General features: G+C 42.3%; 1 protein-coding gene across 1 annotated transcript; it reads left to right on the forward strand.

The window, feature by feature from the left end:
• The first annotated feature begins 1,014 nt into the window (after positions 1 to 1,014).
• pdgfra (platelet-derived growth factor receptor, alpha polypeptide) lies at positions 1,015 to 18,989 on the forward strand. The gene is made up of 28 exons (XM_058072747.1): positions 1,015 to 1,225; positions 2,945 to 3,023; positions 3,097 to 3,387; positions 4,534 to 4,785; positions 5,516 to 5,655; positions 6,220 to 6,382; positions 6,552 to 6,744; positions 7,336 to 7,451; positions 7,526 to 8,089; positions 8,162 to 8,292; positions 8,369 to 8,537; positions 8,617 to 8,806; positions 8,942 to 9,057; positions 9,174 to 9,300; positions 9,406 to 9,602; positions 9,909 to 10,003; positions 10,128 to 10,260; positions 10,801 to 10,905; positions 10,996 to 11,106; positions 11,287 to 11,440; positions 12,163 to 12,323; positions 12,578 to 12,693; positions 13,083 to 13,205; positions 13,280 to 13,391; positions 14,474 to 14,573; positions 14,696 to 14,801; positions 16,681 to 16,916; positions 17,799 to 18,989. The coding sequence occupies exons 2-28, from the start codon at positions 2,963 to 2,965 to the stop codon at positions 17,944 to 17,946; spliced, it is 4,410 nt and encodes a 1,469-aa protein (XP_057928730.1). The 5' UTR covers positions 1,015 to 1,225; positions 2,945 to 2,962; the 3' UTR covers positions 17,947 to 18,989.
• The last annotated feature ends 4,441 nt before the right edge of the window (positions 18,990 to 23,430 follow it).

Raw genomic sequence — 23,430 nt, forward strand, 5'->3', positions numbered from 1 at the left:
AGGCCGCCTGGATGGATCAACCAACTCAGTGCCCACAGATGAGTCAATGAGCAGGACGTTTTCTTTTCCTTCTTCTTCATGGCCACAAGGAGAGCCTTAGGCAATAGAAAAAAAGAAAGGGGGGTGGGAGGGTGAAATGATAACAGCACAGCACAAACAGCTAATGTATGTGTGCCAGTAGTTGCACTTGGGGTGGGGGTGCAGCAGGCATTCACTAGTGGGTTATGTGGATCAGACGGTATTGGAGCGCCCTCTAGGTGCTCAGCGCGCCACTGCAGCCTGCAGTACATTCATACTGAGCATAAAGTGTCCTTCACCATCACCTTCAATCGTCAGTTTGTCCAAAATGTAATTCTATGTATGGATTTATATGTACATATTGAAATCATATTTAAAAAGAACAAATAAATATGTGTTTTGTTATTACTTTAAAATATTAATTATACACACACACACACACGCACACGCACACGCACACGCACACACACACACGTATATATATATATAACTTAAAATAACTTTTTGCAAAGATTATATATATTTTTGTGCTGAAATGCTTCAAAATGTAGGATTACTTGTGTGTACTGTTCTTGCACCACTGTAAATATTGATTTGATTTAAAAACACTATGAAATTCTATTTACTTTGAATCTTTACAGTCATCTTTGTTGATGTCATTTTAGCATACATTTTCTTGTTTTATCTTTTTGCTTTGTAAGGTGAACTGGAAAGGCACCCTTAAATGCATGCAATAGAAAACATTAAAATAAACTATAATAGCAACTTATTATAGTTATTGTGTTTCATTACAACGACTGGCAAACTATTTTATTTCTGAGATATAACTAAAACATCAAAATAATAACACAGCCGAGTCCCTTCAGTTAAAAGGTGTAACATTCTTCTGCAAGACTCTTACTTTGAAAGGTGAAAGGGGAGCTGGAGAGAGAGACAGAGAGAAAGAAAGGGGAGGGGGGTCATTTCCTGAGAGTTATTTACTTGGAGCCAGATGATGACTTTTTGGAGGGGAGGGAGGAGGCAGGACTGTAAGTTGGACCAACTCACAGGTCGTCCGAACGCAGTCAGTTAGTCAGACATAGTCGTGGACGGAGGATCTCACACAGGCACACACACACCCACTGTGGACTACCAGCGCCTTTTTGGAGAAACCTTTTTCACTGTGGATATACTTACCCTAACGGACTGTCACCAGGGATTACTTCAGGTAAATTAAACATGCCGGAATACAGGGGAAATATTTTGCGGCCTTAATTGGATGCAATTCTTTCCTAAGAAATGTTACACATTATATTGAATACATATGCACAGTATAGCTTTTAAATATTTGGAGAGGTTTTTCAAAGTTTACATTTTATTCCAAACTACCCCCGTTGCGCGCCATATGGCAACCCCCCGGAGGTGAGGCTGACACGGCTGCATGGAGAGAAGCAGCTGGAGGTATCACCTCAAAGCCTGGAACTCATCTTTTTTACGGGAGACACATTGGAATTTCACTTCAGCTTCTTTTCACGTCTTTTCTATGGAATGCGTGGAATTAATTAAAAAAGAAGAACAAAGTGGTGGTGGGGAATGGGCTGATTAAGGAGGACTGTGTGGCGCTGCAGTGGACTGCTTCGGCAAAGAAAAAAACTGCTTGGAAAAAGTGCATTCATACGTTTTTTTTCTTTTTGGGGGGGCATTTTCACTTGTTGAGCTACAAGATGGAGATAAAAGGAATATATGCAGAGGTTTGCGCACTTTTACACATGCAAGAGGAGGATCATTACAACGACCGAAAGAAGAAGTTACACAAATGTCATGAAACGGATGAATGGAATATGCAAGGAAAGAAAGAAATATGCAAGAAGAAGCAGGGAATGATTAATTTTGCGTGAAACCTAAAAACATTATTTGAAGACTAGAAAGAGAAACTATCTTTTTTTAAATAAAATTATTACTGTCTTAGAGAACATACAATTAAAGCAAAGCCAAAGTGCAGACATTCTGCAGAATCAAGCTTTAAAAAATGTACAGTTGATTAAACTAACCAAAAGACTATTTAAAATCATTAAAAAGATACATCTCAATTAGACATAATTCGTCGTGGTAGTTGCGCATGTAAAACCACACGAAAAATCAACTTTTGAGGGGAGAAAAGGGGAAAGAAAAAAAAGAGTTGAATGAAAGTGATGGCATAAAAGGAATGGACGATGTCTCCCCCTAGTGGCAGTCCTTATAATTTACACCAGCCTTTCATACGACAAGACATTTATCTGACAACGAAACCACTAAGATAACCTACACATTCCAGGCAAAGATACTATTTAGGAAGAACTTTATCAGTGATGGAAACTTCGGTTCTAGGAAGTCTTCCTTCCAAATGGCTCCTTTTGGTTATGATTTATTATCGAAATATGCGTCAAATGTAAAATTACAATTATATCAAATGCGGATTATTTATCTGGTTCTGTTTATATGGCCAACAACAAGCAAAAAACAAAAAAGATCGATTCTGATTGTGTGTCTTATTTCTAAATTGTAAATTGCTAGCCATTTTACAGTGAAACAACACAACATCGACAAAACTTTACAAAACCAAATATCAAGCAAAACGTGCAAAACGAAATATTTAAAGCAGCATCCAGGAACCATTTTTGCAAGACTTTAGCGAAGATTGTTCTTAAAAAACACAAAATGTAATTTCCCTGCAGCTGATTTTCCTCAATGATGTATGTTCTCATTCTCGATCACCCCATCCCTACCTGTGATGTGTCTAACCCCCCCCCCCTTCTGTTCATACGAAACCATACATTACAACCAATCGCGTGACCAACAGAAAAACTGACAAAACGTCAGTTCGTTCACTTGAAAGAGCCCGATCGTTGATGAAAGGCACATCACTGCACTTTACTTGACATTTGAAGCTCATTTTCTGTCTTGCTAGGCTAGAACATCCATCAACATGGATGGTTCTACAACATTCTACATGTTCTTTGGCTCAATCTTGGCATTAACAGTTACAGGTACGTCTTTTATTTCGAATTAAATTCCATTAAGGTGCATTTCCCCTCAAGCTAACAGTGTAAATATTAACAGTTATCTGCGGACTGTCGCCACCCACCATCATCTCCAACGACGACGAGTTCGTCTTGAGGCCCAACTCGGTGTTTAACATCAGCTGCACCGGCAAGAGTAACGTCGTCTGGGTGGAACCCCTGCCCCACAACACCTTCGTTTTCCCTGGATACCTGACGGCCACTTTGTTCATCTATAACGCCACCGTGGAAAACACAGGCTACTATGTTTGTGTCTATGAGGATTTGGCGGGAGAACCGGCAGGTAACCCGGAAGCTACGACGGAAGCTGAGATATACGTCTTTGTGCCAGGTAAGTGTTTTGCATTTCTTCTCCTCCTTTTTGTCTTCCAAATGCTGCTCTTTGGTATTTGGTTATTGTTGTTGTTACATTTGTTATATAAAAGTGTTTTTTGTATGTTTCCCTTTTCCTGCTCTGAATTGTACCCCACCTCCCTCCCAAAGTCAGTTGAGTTAAGCTTCAGCTCACCTATGACCCCAATTAGAACAAGCAATATAAACATTGAATGTCGTTTGCAACCAGTCCAGAGTGTACCCCACCACTCGCCCAAAGACAGCTGGGATAGGCTCCAGCATACCCGCAAGGATAAGCGGCATAGAAAATGGATGTTGTTTGTTGCTTGGTTCCATTGCAAGTGAGGGTATTTTTGTCCCTTAATTTCTGTGGTTCTTTACATCAAAATGGAGAAATATGCAATAGGTGTTTACAGTATTCATGAACAATTTGTTCCAAATTAGTATTGTTCAAACTTGGCGGAGGTCTGCCCTCTCCAGCTGTTGTAATTTTGTTTTGTTTTGTTTTGTTTGTTAAACCCACATAGCATTTAAATGACCAAAAGTGTGGCAGATTTTTGTATTTGATCACAATAAATTGTGCTGGTCAACCTACATAGTTATGTGACTGTATACATATGCATAATAATATGACTATATGTATTTCTTTCCACAACTCTTCTACTACTGAACACCTGTACACCAGATTGCAAATGTGCCAAAACATGCACCCCTACTGTGTTGCCTGTGCTATTATTTGCCTGGCAAACACATCACACAGTGGGGCTGTTATTAAACTCCAAAGTTTGACCCCCATGCATTGTATTGACTTGAAATTTATCACATAGCTCAACGGGCTCAACAAAACACATACCGTTACTTTAAGACATTTAGCTGAATTGCCACGGAATTTGGTACACACCGTTTAGAGACGGGCAAGCAGATGTTTGTAAAATTTGAGAAAGATTTGGTGAAATACGTGGCCGCCATCAAGCAAACCATCTTTGCAGGGACACAGGCTGGATTACTCATTGTACAAAAGTCATTGACCATTTGTCTAATTATTATGAAACTTTGTCTGTATTACATGTATTCTACCATGTATTGCAACTCATATAATTAAGTGCAAATACAAAACATAAAAAAATAACTCTTGCCCACCCAGATCCCTTGGCTCCATTTGTTCCGGAGACCCCTGATCAACTGGTGGTCGCCGTCGGTGTGGGCATTTCCTGCCGCGTGTCTAACCCCGACTTGCACGTCACCCTGCGGAGCATCCCCGGGGGAGAGAAGGTGTCCGCCTTCTACGACAATAAGATGGGCTTTTTCGGCGAATTCCCTGCGGGTCGCTACCAGTGTGAGACCACCGTTGGTGGCAAGGTGGTTACCAGCCCTGTCTACACCGTCAAGGATGGCAGTAAGTGGACTCAATCAATCCACTGACGGTGGAATTGATTAGTAATTAATTCTGTTGTGAAAGAAATTGTGATAAGGTGGGCTGCACTACTTGGTGGCAACCAGCAGGTTGATGATCCAGCTGTTTCAAGAAAACAGAGCTGCTCATTTGCGCCAAGACTGACGTGCACTGACGATCTTTGTCTTAATAGTGGCATCCTTTAAAGTTGTCTCTGCCTTTGGGCAAGAAGTCTTTTGGCGCTACTTGTTGATTTGTATGTATAAATCTCGAATACTCGTATAGTATATTTTTTGGTGAGAAAGTACATTATGACGTATTGTATATACAGTATATATTTTTATACTGGTCTCTACTCTGTCATGTTGCATATAAAAAAGGTTACAAAATAAATTCTCCAAATTTGAATGTAAATGAATCAAATTTATTTAAACTTAAACGGTGAAATGTATTATTTTAGATGCAACAATAATCAATATGTGCAGGACACTGTCCAATAGAGTTCATGAGAACATACTGTAGTAAATAATGCACAGCTGCAGATTCTCACCCAATGCATTTTCAATGGGAGTATTACTGACTGATCTCACTGCATGACAGCTATGATATTACCTCATTATAACAAGGGAGGAAATGACCTAATATGTCTGTTTTTACTCAAGTCACTGTGTGCTTTGATGACTTCACGGTGATCGCATGTTGCATTAACCTCTCCGCTTGCCGTCTCTTCCAGCACCAACCCAAGCGGAAGACTTTGAGGTGGTCGTGAGAGCCAGCACAGAGGCGTTGAGGGCAGGGCAGCCTCTGAATATCACCTGTGTTGCACCGGCTGGTTCCGCCTTTCAGCAGCAGTGGCTCCATCCCAAAACACAGGTGAGCTCCTCCTCAATTCCTTTTGACAGGCTGACTGGGTTCTGCTTCCCTTTTTAAAAAGCAGCTTGTCATGCCTCCATGTTGTTTCCTGAGTCATAAATTATCATGCACTGCTTTTGGCAAAAGTGGACTCCGCGCCCCCAAGCACATTCGGGAAAAAACGGAAGCCACAGTTTGTTTCTTCTTGTGTCTTTGCAATGAAGACGTCAGCCGTATAGCTCCGACTATAGAGATGGGGAAGTGCAGGGGAAATGGCCCGAGGGAAGGGTAGAGGAAAGAAAGCATAAATCCATTGGTGATATTCCTGCACAGACCTGGTTTAATCCCATTGGTGATATTCCTGCACAGACCTGGTTTAATCTGAACAGCACACACTTCTTGAACACAGGGGGTTCCCTTGACCTCTTTTCCAGAGAGTTGGACTGTTTTAACGTCTGCTTTTGGACTCAGTTGTGATTCATCTCCTGTGAAGTGTTTTAGCCATCAGACCTCAGAATTACAGTGTACTTACAGTAAGATCCAGGCTAGGAATCAGTCACAAATGTTCCTCTTCTGTTCTTACAGGCTATGAATGCAGTTCAGAAGAAACAAAATCTTCCAGACAGGGTCCTCTACACTCTGGTTATCCAACAAGCAAGCCTGCAGGATAGTGGCACCTACGAGTGCTCTGTAACCCACAAAGACAGCGGGAAGGTCAGGGTGAACACCGTGGCCATTACCGTCTTTGGTAAGAACCTTTGCATCAAGAATCATTGTCTATGGAAGTTGTTTCCTTCGAGGCAACTCAAGCTTTACCTCTTCTTCCAACATCAGACTCAGTGTTTTATGGGAGTGCTTCTGCAGATGTGTGCCAGACCTTTACTGCCCGTTTGACTGTAATGTTGTATTGCCAACAGAGGAGAGCTCTTTTGTGACGCTGGACCACAGTGGCATCCTACCAACACAGTTTGTCAGCCTCCTGGAGGAGACCGAGTTCACTATCCTCATCGACGCTTCCCCAGCCCCCAAAGTGACATGGCAGCGTAACGGCAAAGACATACCGGGGAGTTATTACATCCTGGCTAAAACCAGCCACCTGGAAGGCAACCGGTAATAAAGACTCACTGAGTCCAATCTGGTGCTAGTTACCTTAGCCTAGCGTAAAGCTTGCTTGTACGTCTCACCCTTAAGGTAACAAAAGCTGGCAAATTGCTGCCAGCAAGTCTTCTAAATAAACATGTCATAATAGCATTGAGGAGTTCAGTGCCAGACTATCTTGGCTTGCTGTGGCATGATCCTGGAGCCTTTGGCAGCCTGCTGAACTTACATTGTTGATTTTACTTTTTTCCGTGCACGATCAAATAAACCACCTGAGCCTTAAGGGCTTCACTCGGTGTGTGTTGTTATGTTTGGACAGAGCCAAGCGCTGTTTAACGGCACATCTGTTTTCAAGCTTTATGCTAAAGTTAAAATAACCACCACGTGGCTCCACTGTAGATATAAAGATCTCAACATTTGAACATAATTGGGTCAAGAAGGATTCGCGTTCACTTTAATTCTGTTGTGCATCAAAAAATATAATCAGGGAATGGATTACTTTATGAAGTATGTCAGCCTATAGACAGAATAGCTACAACGCAGCAATGTTTTGTCACAGCAATTTCTATTGGACAAATGCATGTGTTAATGTGTCTCTTGCAGGTACCAGAGCATTCTGATATTCCGGCAGCCTCTTGAAAGAGACAGCGGGAATTACACCATCACAGCTGTGAGCGGCTCCCGCACGGCCCAGTTCTCCTTCCTGCTCAAAGTAAAAGGTAAGACCTTGAAGCTTTTACTTCAAACAGTTCCTTCAATGTGTGCTACTTTCGGTTCCTTGTTTTTTCTTCAGCCTCCACCACCTTGACCTTCCCACCGTCCTCAGGCCCGGTGCTACTGCCACAGACGGAGGAGATAGTGGTGGCCCTCGGTGCTTCGTTCACCCTTACCTGCCGGGGCGAGGCGAGCCTTGGCTGGGAGATGCCGCTCGATGTGCCTGAGCAGACACAGGAGGACAACAGTGGCTTGTTTGTCACCACCATCACAGTGGACCAAGCTACAGCTATGCACACCGGCTTCTATACATGCTTTTACAGCCAAAATGCCACAGAGGAAGCGGAGGAGAACAGCATCTATGTCTACGTGCCTGATCCCGATGTTCCATTTGTGCCATCTCCGGTGCCGTTCGGGAATCATGTCCTGTCCGGCCACGAGGAGATGGAAATTCAGTGTCGGGTGTCGGATCCCAGCGCGAATGTTACCCTGCTCAATGTGGACACCCAGCAGCCCATCCCGAGTGTCTATGACAGCAAGAGAGGTGCCCTGGGGATGTTCACCGCCGGGACTTACGTCTGCAAGGCAGTCATAAACGGAGAGGTGCACTACAGTGAGGAGTATATTGTCCACGGCTGGACTGGTGTGTATTGCACAGACTTTGGCAAATCTGTTGTCAATTACACATTTGACCTTCTTCATTGCTGTTTGTCAGGTGGTGCCGCTCTGCACGTTGAACTATCGGCCAAGCGGACTGCTCTGCTGGTGGGAGACACGATCACTGTCACCTGTTTGGCTCGTGGGCCAGAGATCCTGGAGGACCACTGGAAATACCCTGGCAAAGTGGTGAGTGGCGTGCAAAATACAGTTGTAAATCTAAAATGTTGTTGTCCATCTGAAGTGTGACCATTTTGCTTGCCAGGCTAACCGTGCGAAGAAGACAGTGCATGAGAACAAGCGTGATCAGGAGATTCTTTACACCCTGACCATCCCTCAAGCCTCGGCTAAAGACAGCGGCATCTACGCTTGCTCCATCACTGATGTCATCAGTAACGAGAGCCAGACAAAGCAACTCGCCATCACAGTTTATGGTATGACAGTATTCGGTTTCTTCATCAACAGAAGGTATAATTTCATGTCATTAACTGCTGGTCTTCTCTTTTCCAATAGAACACGAGTTTTTATTCCTCCAACCGGAGTTTGGCATCTTGGAATCGGCTGAGCTGGACGAAGTGCGCGAGTTCAAGGCTGAGATTGACTCATTCCCTCGTGCTGATGTCACTTGGCTCAAAGACGGACTCCCTCTGAGCGACGTCACCGCTGAGATCTCCACCAATCTGCGGCAGGTCAGCGAGACCAGGTGAGACCCATGTCCCGGCTCCACTAATTAGCATAGCACCAGTTCAAAGTAACATTCCCACACTGAGGTCTGTAATTACAGTCCACAACCATTGTGAAGACTTATGATCTGTTCTGGTCTTGTTTTCCTGTATAGGTACTTAGGTGTCCTCACTCTGATCCGTGCAAAGGAGGAAGACAGTGGCAACTACACCATGAGGGTGGAGAATGGAAACCAAACTCATAGTGTCAGCTTTAACCTCCAGGTCAAAGGTGAGAGAAAGGAATGCCTGCAGGCTTTTAAGTGTGATTTTAATGTTATCACTTTCCTGCAGTAACAGGCTTTTAGCAGCGTTATCTCACATACTTGTACCTTGTGACTCTTTAAGTCCCTGCTGTCATTGTGGACTTGATGGACATCCACCACGGGTCAGCCTCAGGCCAGTCTGTAGTGTGCATCGCTGGGGGCCAGCCCACACCTGAAGTGGAGTGGTTCATCTGCAAAGACATTAAACAGTAGGCCAAATAGTTCATTCATTCAATAGTTAATTCATCCACAAACAACAAACGTGCAGCACCTTTAGTGGGTGTTTCAGCATGTGCTAATTGTCTCTTTGTCAGCTGCGCCAACGACTCTTCACAATGGGTGCCGCTCCCTGCTAACTCCACTGAGATCACGGTGGAGTCACACGTGGATGAGGAGAAGAACCTTGAGAGCCAGGTCCTGTTTGGCCATCTGGAAAACACACTGGCAGTGCGCTGCTTGGCCAGGAATGAAATGGCCGCTGTCAGCCGTGAAGTGAAGCTGGTGTCCAGCGGTAAGAATAAACAACAGTGAGCTTCTGATGTTGTTGTTTCTTGCTGAGTGTCTTTCAATGCTGACACTCCAAAGTGTGACAGGGATAGTAATGTCCATGTCAAAGCAGCTGTCAAGATGGCGGCTTTATTATTGCAGATCATTACACTCCCTTCCAAATGAGCTTTACACCCGTACCATTAGCCCCATTACCCACCTACTTGTTATTCTCCCAGAATACCTTTTGGCCTCCAAAGTGCCTCTTAGACCTGACATACGTTTCTTACCCATCATCATTCACGTGACTGAATTTGTCCTCATTTAACAGGCCCTCATCGAGAGCTGACTGTAGCTGCCGCCGTGCTGGTGCTGCTGGTCATTGTCATCATCTCACTCATTGTCTTGGTTGTTATCTGGAAACAGGTACCACATTCATTCATTCATTCATGTAAACATCTAGACATCCATTTGTTTGCGGCACTTCCTGTGAAACAATGCACTTCGGTTTAAAGTCAGTATAGTCTAACAGGCAGAGATGTGCTTTCAGAAACCACGCTATGAGATCCGCTGGAGGGTGATTGAGTCTGTGAGTCCGGACGGCCATGAGTACATCTATGTGGATCCTATGCAACTGCCCTATGATTCCAGATGGGAGTTCCCACGCGACAGACTTGTGCTTGGTAAGGATTTGATAAAAAGCTGAAACACTAACCAATTTGGAAGCGTACAATTGTTAAAAGATGAAGAATTACCATTCAAGAAGGACTAAGGCAGAGAGTAGGGAACCTATGGGTCTCGGACAGTTCTTAACGCAATAAACTGTATTTGTTTGCATTTTTGTCACAGACATTAAAGAAATCACAGTGTTAAAAATAACATTAATATGCATTTTAATCCATACATACAGTTTGTACCGCAAAGTGGGTGGCTAGAACCAATGCCAGCTGTTCTTCCAATATTTTTTTTGTTGTATTCAATGTTAAAAAATATTATATGGCTCTCACTGAAAAACATTTTAAAATATGTGGCTTTTCATGGCTCCCTTAGCCAAAAAGGACCCCGGGACTAAGCGGTGCAATGTAACTATAGGCTTTTTACTAGAAGGCCCTTGGTTGGACCCAGTGATCCAGGGATCATAGATAAAATAGCAGAGGCATCCAGAGTGTGCTACTGTGTTTGAAGGCAAGCCTTGATAGATGACCATGTGACTTCCCCCCCAGGTCGCATCCTGGGTTCTGGAGCCTTTGGAAAGGTCGTAGAGGGCACTGCCTATGGACTCAGCCGTTCCCAACCTGTCATGAAAGTAGCGGTGAAAATGCTGAAACGTATGTCAATAATTGAAGTACCATGCATGTGAGAGCAAATTGTACATATCCATTTTTTTTGACAACAGCATTTACTATACCTCCTTTTAGCCACGGCCCGATCCAGCGAGAAGCAAGCCCTGATGTCAGAACTGAAGATCATGACTCACCTTGGACCTCATCTTAACATCGTTAACCTTCTGGGCGCATGTACCAAGTCAGGTAGGGACCTAAAGACCTGAGATTCTTTCTTAGATTTTGACTTGGTATAAAGGCAGACCTCCACAGCCTTGGTTAGTGTGCAGTCGTAATAGGCTTTATTTTAACTTTGCTGTTAGCCTTTTTAAACAAGCCCCTGATAAAATTATCCCACTGACTGACTGTAACTTGCCTATTTCTTAGGCCCCATCTATATTATCACTGAGTACTGCTTCTATGGGGACTTGGTCAACTACCTTCACAAGAACAGAGAGAACTTCCTGAGTCTGAGCCCTGAAAAACAGAAAAAAGACCTGGACATCTTTGGAATCAACCCAGCAGACGAGAGCAGCAGAAGGTACTGGATAGTTGTATTACTAAGTGTAATTTATTTATCACACATGAGTCAGACACTTGTAAAACCAGACAACGATTTGTTCCGTTTACTTGCATGCACACCCAGCCGAGTAAGTAACTCTATCTCCACAATTGTCTGGCATGTTCACCAAATCAAATCGCTGGCCTGAAGTGGTCTCGGCTTTCACACTAACTTCATTGCGACCCAAGTGGCTGTCAAATCCAGCGCAGCGCTCTCTGTCTGAGGGTCGTCTGTGTTGAAGGATGACTCACAGTGGCCGCACCTCGCAATGACCACAGCGTGATCTAATTCCGGCTTTAGCCTCCACCACGTCCTGTGCTAACCCCCAGGCCACAAGCTCATGCTGACATCAAGGACACACAACAAAGATGTGATGCAGAATTGTAAGAAAGACCAAAATTAGGAAAAAGGGAGAAACAAAAAAGTTTTTTTCCTTGCCTGCATTGCCATAGTGCTTGCTTATGTGTGCTATAATCACCTATAAAGAGCGTGGTTCTAGACTAATAAAACTGACTTGAGTTGTAATCGGGATATAATGTATGCTCCGACAACCATATAAGAAAGAACTTAGAGCCTTTTCTAGTCTGAGGCCGGGGATTTCAAACTTCCAAGTGTTCTGGAATGCAGTGGTAGATATGGTCAGTGCAGTTTGGTCAACCCGACCATGACACTGACACTTTGTTCCCTCATGTTTGCCACAGCTATGTGATCCTGTCCTTTGAGAGCAAAGGCGACTACATGGACATGAAGCAGGTGGATAACACTCAGTACGTGCCCATGCTGGAAATGGCCAACACCTCCAAATATTCTGACATTCAGCAGTCCGACTATGACCACCCACCTTCCCAGAAAGGCTTGAGCGGTGAGCGCATCTCTTTGTGTCTCGTTCCGCCCTCTCTCCTCTGTTGTTGACCTATGTTTGCTTGGCTAGTTGTTGACGGGGTACACCCTTGTCAAAATTTAGGATGGTTAAATCCCTGTAATTATACGGAGGAGGAAGGATAATTGCAGCACTTGCATATTATTGCCCAGTTTCTCCCTGCCATTAGCCAAAGCCAGGTTGGTGCAGCCAGGCGCTATATTTGACTACTTTCTTTGTGTTGCTCTTTTATGCAGAACTTGAAGGGGACAACCTCTTGTCGGAAGACATGGACGAAGGTCTCTCCACTACAGACCTCCTCAGCTTCACCTACCAGGTGGCCAAGGGCATGGAGTTTTTGTCTTCCAAAAATGTGAGTCTGGATCCCATGAACACTCTGGTATTCCCCTTCTTCCCACTGGTGTGATGGTGGTGGTGGGTTTGTGGACTTAATACATGTGTGACGACAGCAAAGCCATTGAAGGAACGTGAGCGGTCGTCTGATAAGCAGTAGCAAGCAAATTCAGGAGAGAGGCTGGAGGCTGAATATAGCAGCAGGACAAGCCAAGCTAGAATTACCAGGGCAGGCTCAAAGCTTCATAGTTATTATCCTTAAATAAAATAAGTGGTCACATCCATCCATCCCACTGGCATGTTTATTCAAGGAGCATGTAATATGTAATATCATTAAAAATGAGCTGTTTTTTAATGCAGAAATAGATGCTGTGGGAATGGCCGGTCATTTCTCCATTTTTGTTGCAGTGCGTGCATCGTGACCTCGCCGCCAGGAACGTTCTCCTCTCTCAGGGCAAGATAGTGAAGATCTGTGACTTTGGGCTGGCAAGAGACATCATGCACGACAACAACTACGTGTCCAAAGGAAGCGTAAGTCTACACTCCTTTGAGACTGTAGAGCACTTTCTGAAAGTATGACTGAAATGTTTTCGCTGCACTAACAGACATTCCTACCAGTGAAGTGGATGGCACCAGAGAGTATTTTCGACAATATGTACACCACTTTGAGCGACGTCTGGTCTTACGGAATCCTCCTCTGGGAGATATTCTCCTTAGGTGAGTCCCTGCAGATACTGAAGTGAACTTAAGTGATGCCGCTACGGCTACAGCTGACTGTGTGGCCAACATGCTAGCCATTCAATAACTACTTGTTACTGTGAGAATCAAAAATAGTTTATTAAAATGTAAATTACGGCAAACTTATTACCCAGTCCTTTCCTGCTCTGCCACCAATAAGGGAATAAAATAAGAGAGTTCACCTAGTCTTCTGTTAGTGTAACAGAGGGTGTGGGTTCTATTCCCGGCCAGGATTGTGTCGGGAAGAGTCCGGTGTAAACAAAGATAAATCATCATGTGATTCTTTTACTGTGGCAACCTATAATGGGAAAATACCAAAAGACAGTTACAATGTTACCTTGGTTTTTATTATTAATTCTTTCCAAAAGATCTGATACAATCTGAATAATTTTTTCCCACAGGAAATAATGTCATTCTTTAAACAGACTAATTCTAATTTTTCATGCTAAATAATTATAAATGATGAATTAAATGAGTAAATTAACATTTAACAACACTTTTACCTTTACAAAGACTGTTGGTGGCAGACTGCGAGGAGCAGAGAGAGAAGGGGAGGTCCTGTGTCTTTAGACCCATGTTGGGTTATTAAGTAGTCACACTCAATAAATGCACAAACAGTGAGTCACCAACATGGAGGGTGCTTTGTTTGGGCACTCAATTCCACGTGACAATTCCATGACAATTTTGTTACACGCAACATTGTAACAAATGGTTGGGATCTGCATGTGTTGCTACCATGTTGGATTGAAGGCCATTTAAATAATTTGAATTATTGTTTTGATATTGACGATTAATCTGTAAAAGTATACAAATCTTTTAAAAATGAATAATTTGAGTGCTGAAAAAATGTTTAGATTTCACCTTTGGACTCATCTACAGTACGTCGGCCATCTTGGATTAAAAACTTTTCATGCTTGCACAAGTTGATTAATTGAAATGATTAAGCTGAGAAAGAACGACTAAATATGATACCTGCTGACTGAAAGTGTGACTGCCTATATCATTCTATGGACCAAATGCTTTTATGCACTAATGTACTGTATGTTTATCTTCCTGTGAAGGTGGAACCCCTTATCCCGGCATGGTGGTAGACTCCAGCTTCTACAACAAGATCAAGAGTGGCTACAGGATGTCCAAGCCAGAACATGCCCCTCTCGATGTGTACGTCATCGCTCATGCGTCCTGTCAGAAATGACATGAATGCATTGCGTTCCTTCTTGAACTCTCTCCTCAGCTGGCAGACACGTTACAATTACAAGCTGACATTGTTGGTCTGTTTGCAGCTATGAGTTGATGATGAAGTGCTGGAACAGCGAGCCAGAGAAGAGGCCATCCTTTGTGGGCCTGAGCGAGACTGTATCATCTCTGCTGCCTTCCAGCTACAAGAGGGTTAGTCACCTTGCAAACCTTTTGGCACCCCAGTGCTTTTGCTACATCTGCTTTCTAAGAGAGACCCTTTTATTTTTACCGTCTGTTTTGACCTATGCATTCTCTTCCCGGCGTTCATTGCCATCTTTGCCAGAGGCTTTATCTCTTTATCTCGCTCTGTCTTTGTTTTGAAGTCACGTTGCTAAGCAGAGAGTCTAAGGGAATGTTCACATGACAAAAACCCAATGAAAAGAAGCAAGGTGAAGATCATTACATTGTCAAAATAATCTCTAGCCAGCTTTTCCAAAAATGTATATTCTGCAATACCGTTTAACAATGACTTCACTCATTTGTTGCTGTTACAGATCACACCAAATGGTGGCGCTGATGTCATCACACGTGTCATTATTTTAATTGGCTGCATTCTGCCGTTCAGCCATTCTGTAATGGCTCTGATTTTGCAGGATTTTTATCTGAGAAAGAAACTCCTGTAAAAACCACGACAAATGCTATCATATCCATGCCAGGCCAGTAGTTGGCAATATCACAAGATCTTGTTTGGATACTTGTTCTTTCGGGTTCTCTCCAAAAGTATATTTTGAATACTTTGGATAAGTGGAACTTTGTTTTTTGTCATTGACCCGTTCCAAACAAAACAAAAACGCAAAACCAAAGCAATTTTTACCATAACAAATAATGTAAATACAGGTTGTTAACACATTTTATAGACAATAATTTATATTTTTACATGCAGATAACTATGTGAGACAGAAAGGGAGATGTTCATTGTTGTGCGTGTATTCTACAAACAAATAAACCACCCACACACAAAGATGATTAAAGGATTTGCAGGCTGGAATCTGTCTATAGTGTCCCAACTACCAGCTGCATGGAAGCTTTGTTTTGTAGAATGATATACAGGCATGTCATTGAAAATCAGGTGGTATGAAAACTGAGGTTCTACTCTATATTAATTCATTCATTTTCGACCGCTTGTCCTCATGAGGGCCGCAGGCTTGCTGGAGCCTATCCCAGCTATCTTCGGGCGAGAGGCGGGGTACACCCTGGACCAGTCGCCAGCCAATCACAGGACACATATAGACAAACAACCATTCACACTCACATTCATACCTATGGACAATTTGGAGTCGCCAAATTCAGGTGTTTTTTCAAATTTGACGTTAAGAGTAATTCTAGTCGCAGTAAAGGTACGCTTTTTTGGAGAAGCGTTAATAAATTTGTTAAGTTTATGGACACTGTGGTCCACCAATGTTGTTTATGCTACCATTTAAACAACTGTTGTCAGTATTCACCCAGAAACTTGAGACATGTTTTCCACTGTTTACGATGCCAGGCTCCAAAACGTCCCAAAAGACACAGGTTATTATCTGTGAAAAAAGGCCCCCATACTGAATACTCACTAAAAGTAGCACTCTGACTGCTTAATGGTGTGTTACGCTTCCTCTAGCTACAAGTGATTACAGTGCAATAGGACCAGATGGATGTCAGAGAAGAGTGCTTGGTGGGCCTCACTTTAGGCCACCCCTACACCACCTTGCCTGTACCACCCAACTCTTAATGACACCGTTAAAGTCCGCACCACACATGGTACATCAAAACAGCCTCACCCTGCTTCTCAGACCTTTAACAGCTGAATGGTAAGAGGTGTGGGAGTCTTGTTTTTCCCACCTCCTGCAAGGAGCAAAGGGTGATTTACAGTTCAGACGGCGCCGTTTAACTTTGATCGCACAAACTGTTGGTGTGCTGGACCTGTTTTTGCAGGCTAATTTGTAAAGCAAATTCCAAAAGGACTTGAAGTTGAACTACACACATTTGGTTTAAAAAAAAAAAAAACAAATACTACACTTGGTTTACCAAATGCCTTTCTTGTTTCATTCAGCATTACGAAAGGGTCAACCGTGACTTCCTGAAGAGTGACCATCCGGCCGTGACCCGGATGTGCATGGACAGCGACGACGCCTACATCGGCATCACCTACAAGAACCAGGGCAAGCTGAAGGACAGGGAGAGCGGCTTTGACGAGCAACGCCTCAGCTCTGACAGCGGCTACATAATCCCACTACCCGACTTGGACCCCATGTCCGTTGACGAATACGGAAAGAGGAACAGACACAGGTACTGTAATCACTGGGCCATTCTAGGATCTGTCATACACTACCTTGCATTCATTGATTATATTTAGCAACACTGTTTTAAACCACTACATAGCTCAATATATAAGGCTATTTGCAGTCACTTTTTAATGGTACTTTCAAACGTTGTAATAATAATGGAATCCCGTTAGTTAGCTCATAAAAGCCAGAACGCAGCCACAATCATGAAACCACAATTTAGCTTAGATTAGCTTTTACTAGCAAGCTAAGCTAACATTTAAAACTATCTAGCGTCCGTGTGCTAACATCTTTTGGCATGATTTAAAGAATAGCTAGATATTCCATGTTTTTCAACCTACAGTACACTGATTTGCAACTGTAAAAAAATGCTTTAAATAAATGACAAAAGCACCAGTTAGTACAGCTAACCGAGAGGCAGAGCAAGCTAGCTACTGCATTCTGGGCCTTGTATTCGTGTTTGAATGTGTGTTATATACTGGCCACCTCAGTCTAATATGCATGAAAAAAAAATTGATGCAGCGATTAAATCGTATTGTACATATATTGTCTGACGTTGGTAAAATTTATAATTGATCAATTTTGGCATTTTCACGCCTTTTCTCGTATCAGTTTTGTATGGGGTTACAGCTACACAGCTAAAAGACCCGGATTCGATTCCCCCCTCGGCCATCTCTGTGTGGAGTTTGTGTGTGTAAAATATACATGTGGATAAATGTGATCTGCTGTTACAAGGCTGCAGTGTTGTACGATCTCTGTGTGAAAGAGGCTGGCATTGTCATGATGACTATCACCGCCGGTATTTTCTTAGGGTACTAATTTTCAATGTGGTGCAAAAAAACCCCAACAATGTCTCTAAATCTTGCCTATGTTGCGCCTTCTGCAGCTCACAGACGTCCGAGGAGAGCGCTATCGAGACGGGCTCCAGCAGCTCCACATTCGCCAAGCGTGAGGGCGAAACACTGGAGGACATCACGCTGCTGGACGAGATGTGTCTGGACTGTAGCGACCTGGGGGAGGACAGCTTCCTGTGACGTCACCACTTTTGTGTATGGGTGGGGGGCAGGCAGGACTAGGACACTTTGGTGGGGATGGACTAAAAAGGACCTGCCAATCATACCAAACCACTCAGACTTTACTCCCTCTTGGAACACTGCCCCCTGCTGGGCTGGAGCGAGTGAGTGACAAAGACTCAAGGTTTATCGGAGCTGACATACTGCCACAAATCAGTTTAAAAAGTTTCAAGAGCTTTATTTATCGGGCATTTGTTTAATTACAAGTAATAAAGAGCAGCTTTAACCACTATGTCAACTGGTAAACCCTCCCTCCCCTGCAGAGAAGCACCTGATGCTGGCACAATCAGTAGCAATACTTTAAAAAGCACAAAATCTGTGTGGAAAAAAAATCATTATTATGGTCATAGTAATAACGTGACCATATGATGTTTCCAATGGCTGAATTATTTTTTTACTTCACCGTCATGTAAACATGTATTATTTGTGAATATCGAATATAGCTGTGTGACTGAGTCTCCCCCTCAACCCCCATGAACTTTGAATGAGTGTGATTGTATTGTAAATAGCACCAGAGTTGTTGTTTTTTATAAGAGAGAATACATGGGAAAACATATTTTATACTAGCACATGTTAAGTAAGCTTCCTAAGCACCCTGACGCCAAGACTTTTGTAAAGCGTCCCCACGAACAGCATGCAATTAAAGGAAAAAAAAAGTGTTCCATCATCCCAGCTAAATCACAACAAGCTAAAAGTTCATAAGATGTCATACATCAGTGACGTGTTGTGTTTACTCCGCTAAGCTGCACCACTGCCTATTTTATGTCAACTGTGATGTCATCTGCAATCAAATGTTGCACTTTCTTGTCTTTAGTTTATGTCTCGGATGTTGCAGGAGATATTTGGCCAGGCTGACGGTACACTATCTGTTAAAATAATAATAATAATAATAATTATAGTTAATCACCCAAATAAGTTTACTATGACTATTGTTACATTATTCATTGTACATTCAGATGATTTATATTGCAATAAATGCTTTACAATGTGATGAAATGGTCTCTATGCATATGAGATATGACTCAAAGCAAAAGATGAAGCACTGCGAATGTGAATCACAGAAAAGGGCATTAGGGTCAAACATAGTTAGCCACAAAAAGAAGAAAAATTAATATTACAAGAAGAATTTTTTTTAAGAATAATGCTACAATGTTTTTCAAAAATAAAATATGAAAAACAGCTGTAATTTTAAGTGTCAGAAACTGCAATATTCACTACCTTTATTGATTGATTATAATTAATCATTTTTCATGAGTTATTTAAAAATATGAGCATTTTTTAAAATACACCAATATTGTAATATGACAAATGTAGTTTATGAGGGGGAAATGTGACAAAACATTTTTTAAATGAGGGGGAAAAGTTTTTGAAAATAATGAAGTGGTAAAAGATATATAAAAAGACATACTGAAGTGGCAGTTGCAGTTATACAAGAATAAAGTATTGGAAAAAAGCTTATTTTAAAAAATTCAAAGATTCACAAATGAAGTCATAATATTATGGTCCAAGTTACAAAACTTTTAAAATTAGAAAGTTTGACTTCATTTATTGTGATATTACAATAAAGGGGAGACCGGGTGCCCCAAGCATATCCCATTCTGAACGCATTCTGACGACGTTCCCCCTTGGGGAACCTCTGGCACCTCAGAAATGGTTGGCAAAAAAATATTTGTTTTCTGGTGTGCACGGATGTTGTAGGGTCCCCATGAATTTCTTGCCCCCAACAACCCTGGCTTGATTAATTGAAACACCAATATAAATGAAATCTTGATGAAGATGAAACACTCTTAATGCACAAAGTAATCATTCAAAATTACTTATTTGGTGATATGATGCACACAGAGCAAGGAACAACTAGCTGCTGTCTCCTTCCAGCTGCCACTGTGAGGCGTTCAGGCACACTCGTAATTTTGAGCGTTAGGCGCTAATTATTTTTCATTTTTATTCACGTGCCTAAGGGAATTGACCCCACTTTGGGAACCACTTGTCTGGGTCCCTTCCTGAGACCGAGAACACGGTTAAGCTACAAAAATGTGCTGCTTTGTGGGCTGTTATTGTGTGTAGGCGCGCTGCAGCAGGCAGCCGTGCGCTTCCGTGTACAGCAAAAAAAATGTTTCGTTTTTTTAAGATAATGTCATCTCCAAAAGAAAGCAAATAAAAAGTTTGAGGAACCGCCGAAATAATGTATGGAAAATGGAGGGACAAAAATGGGTGAATCGGTTGTTGGTGCTTTCGTCCACCAGAGGACGCTTGATACACAGCCATAGGTTCCCTTCACAGTGAGGAAACACAGGAGGAAGAGAAGAAATATCAAGAGCACTTGATGATCTGAACCTGAACTAGGCTTAGACCATAAAAGTTGTAGGGGTGGTGCTTTATGCAGCTTCAAGTGGCTTTAGGTCCCACCTCATTTTAAAGGGCAATTACCTTTTGGAGGAATTTAAATTTTCCCTAAAATGACAGCTGATTTTCATGTTTAACGACAACCATAAAGCACTACAGCACCATGTTACATTTAGCAATAAAAGCTCACGTGGTAATGATAATGTTTGGCTCATTTTTAACATGATTAACACAGTTACATCACATGTTTACACACCATTACTGATACTTTGTGGCACAGTTCAATGGAGCACAGACGCTTTTGCTTATAAGTCATGCAAAATTTTGTCCGGTTTTACAGTTCTGTTTTGTCCCAATGTTTGATGGGACTGCTGAAGCCTTAAGGCCGATGCTGGAAAACAGATCTGCAGCTTCCACCGCCAAAAAACAATTGTATGAATTGTCCGGACAGGGACTTGTTTGTATAACATCTCATGACAAACACTCATTGCTCATTCGGCTTTCATCTGAGTGCACATTTTCATTACATAAACAGAGACAATTTTTTAGAATAACAAGCCTTTGCAAACTCCTGGCAAAAATTGGTATACTTAAAGTTCATTTACCATGTTTCAGTATAAGTATAGCAAATATACTACAGACCGTGTACTTTCAGTGCACTAGAAAATAATTGCAATTTAAATCTGTTTACACAAAAGCTAAGCACTTTTATGTTTTTCATTTTCAGTACACACCTCAGTCTTGGTTGCATTCATTTTTGGTACAGTCAGGGAACAAAAAGTGGTCCCATTTGACCCGAATAAGCACTAAATTGGATACTTACAAAATTGTATTTCATTAAATATGGATTGACCAGTCCAGGGTGTACCCCGCCTCTCGCCCAAAGACAGCTGGGATAGGCTCCAACGCCCCCTGCGACCCTCGTGAGAATAAGCGGCAGAAAATGAATGAATGAATGAATATTGATTATTCTTTGATTGAAATGTGACAAAATATGAATCTAATAATCTAATATAATAAAATATTCCCTATTTTGGTATGGATCCACCCATCAGTAGTCATTATCAATGATCATTCATGCCTAATTTTGGAGGGAATTTCAGTTACAAGCTCATTCCCCCAGTGGCTGTATGCAAGAAAGACAAACTTTGTTCAGGCGCCATTGGAGGTACTCACAGTTAGTGCAGAGCAAACAGTCGTGGCTAAAAAAACCTACTAAAGTGGAACGATAACAAGTCAGGAAAAACAAAGAGCCACATTCGGTCATGGCTTTTGTCATATTTGCTCCGGTGTCCAAGTGACAAACAAGAAGAACATGACATGACAACGTTTGAATCAGCTATGACAATGGTCTTCATGGCCTGAAGGGCTAATAAAGTTTTACTGCTCACCGAAAAAGATTGTCTTTGTGTCACTGAAAACAAGTCAACTACTTATTTCATAAAAGCGAAATAGTCAGCCAAAGAAATGTCCCAGACGACTACAGAAGGATGCCAAATTGGTGTGTGTGAAAGAGTGATTGGGGATGTATGCCTGTCAGAACACAGCTCAGGGGAATTTGGCTTGACACGTGGTCTGAGGTTGAGAAACCTGAAGCATGCCAGAAGTCCAAGATCGACCTAAGACCGTTTGGATGCCTGCTGAGGAGATGACAGAGCTCTATTACAGATGACCAAAGCCACTTAAGTCTGGATCCAATTGAGTAATGACATGAGCTATTGCACATTTGGAAGCCTAACATGATTTACCTTGTGGCCGAATTTGCAATGAAAGTGAACGACTGTTTGCCGAATGCATATTTTCGAGCAAAATGATTCTCAACTTTTGGTGCTTTTATTCTGCAGTAGAGTCTGTGGTGGTTCTTTCAAAAATCAGTAAAAATCGTGAAAAATATCCAGAAGTGCTTTTGAAAAATGTCTGGGATTGAATAAATTAATGACATGATGCGACCCAAAATTTTTCAAATATCTTATATTTAAATGTAGTTTGAATTTGAGGTAATGCAAAGTAACAGTGTGCCAACGTTCAATTCATATTTCAGTCATAAGACATTTTTATCCATCTGTACATCTTCTTCCACTTATCCAAGGTTATCCAAGCATAGGCTTTCCTCTCCCCAGCTGATTCACCCACCTCCTCTCAGAGGATCCTGAAGCATTCCCAGGCTGGCTGAGAGACATCGTTTCGTATCATCGTATCCTGGGTCTTCGCTGAGGTCTGCTACCAGACGGATATGGGAGGCACACCAAGGTACACCTACACAGTAGGTACACCTGTACAGTAGCTGCGATATTACACCCCTCTCAATATTGTTGCAATGTTAAACTTGTTTCGTATGCGGTCCATTTCACAAGACAGCTGTATACAGCTCGTTGTGTCTCTACGATGTTTTTTTCTTTCGAATTTGGCTGGTGAGACAAAGTGACTTGGAAACTTTGCTTAAAGTACTGAACACTGTGTTTTTTGCCATAAATCCAGTGAACAAGGATGTCTTTGATTATTTCTCTGTTTGCCATCATTGCATATTAGCATGAATCACCAACTTCCCACAGATCATTTATTCATTCATTCATTTTCTACTGGTTTTTCCTCACGAGGGTCGCGGGGGTGCTGGAGCCTATCCCAGCTGTCTTGGGGCGAGAGGTGGGGTACACCCTGGACTGGTCGCCAGCCAATCACAGGGCACATATAGACAAACAACCATTCACACTCACATTCATACCTATGGACAATTTGGAGTCGCCAATTAACCTAGCATGTTTTTGGAATGTGGGAGGAAACCGGAGTACCTGGAGAAAACCCACGCATGCACGGGGAGATGCAAACTCTACACAGAGATGCCCGAGGGTGGAATTGAACCCTGGTCTCCTAGCTGTGAGGTCTGCGCGCTAACCACTTGATCGCCGTGCCGCAGATCATTAAAAACATAATTAAATAATACATCCATGTCAATTTCAGGCTTTAAAGCCCCACCCATTTATGGCAAAACCACGGCCACTTTTGGTTTATGTCGGATATGGATAAAGATCATTTAGATGTGTGAACAGATGCAAATGCAGAGTGGAACTGAATATAGAGGATTAATTGAGTCTATAGTTGCAT

Source organism: Doryrhamphus excisus, chromosome 5, assembly GCF_030265055.1.
Source record: "Doryrhamphus excisus isolate RoL2022-K1 chromosome 5, RoL_Dexc_1.0, whole genome shotgun sequence".
Taxonomy (NCBI): Eukaryota; Metazoa; Chordata; class Actinopteri; order Syngnathiformes; family Syngnathidae; genus Doryrhamphus; species Doryrhamphus excisus.

Coding starts and splice junctions, on each gene's coding strand:
- pdgfra (XM_058072747.1), top strand. CDS start 2,963: ATGGATGGTTCTACAACATTCTACATGTTCTTTGGCTCAATCTTGGCA. Junction 6,745..7,335: donor AGCCACCTGGAAGGCAACCG/GTAATAAAGACT, acceptor TGTCTCTTGCAG/GTACCAGAGCATTCTGATAT. Junction 8,090..8,161: donor TATTGTCCACGGCTGGACTG/GTGTGTATTGCA, acceptor GCTGTTTGTCAG/GTGGTGCCGCTCTGCACGTT.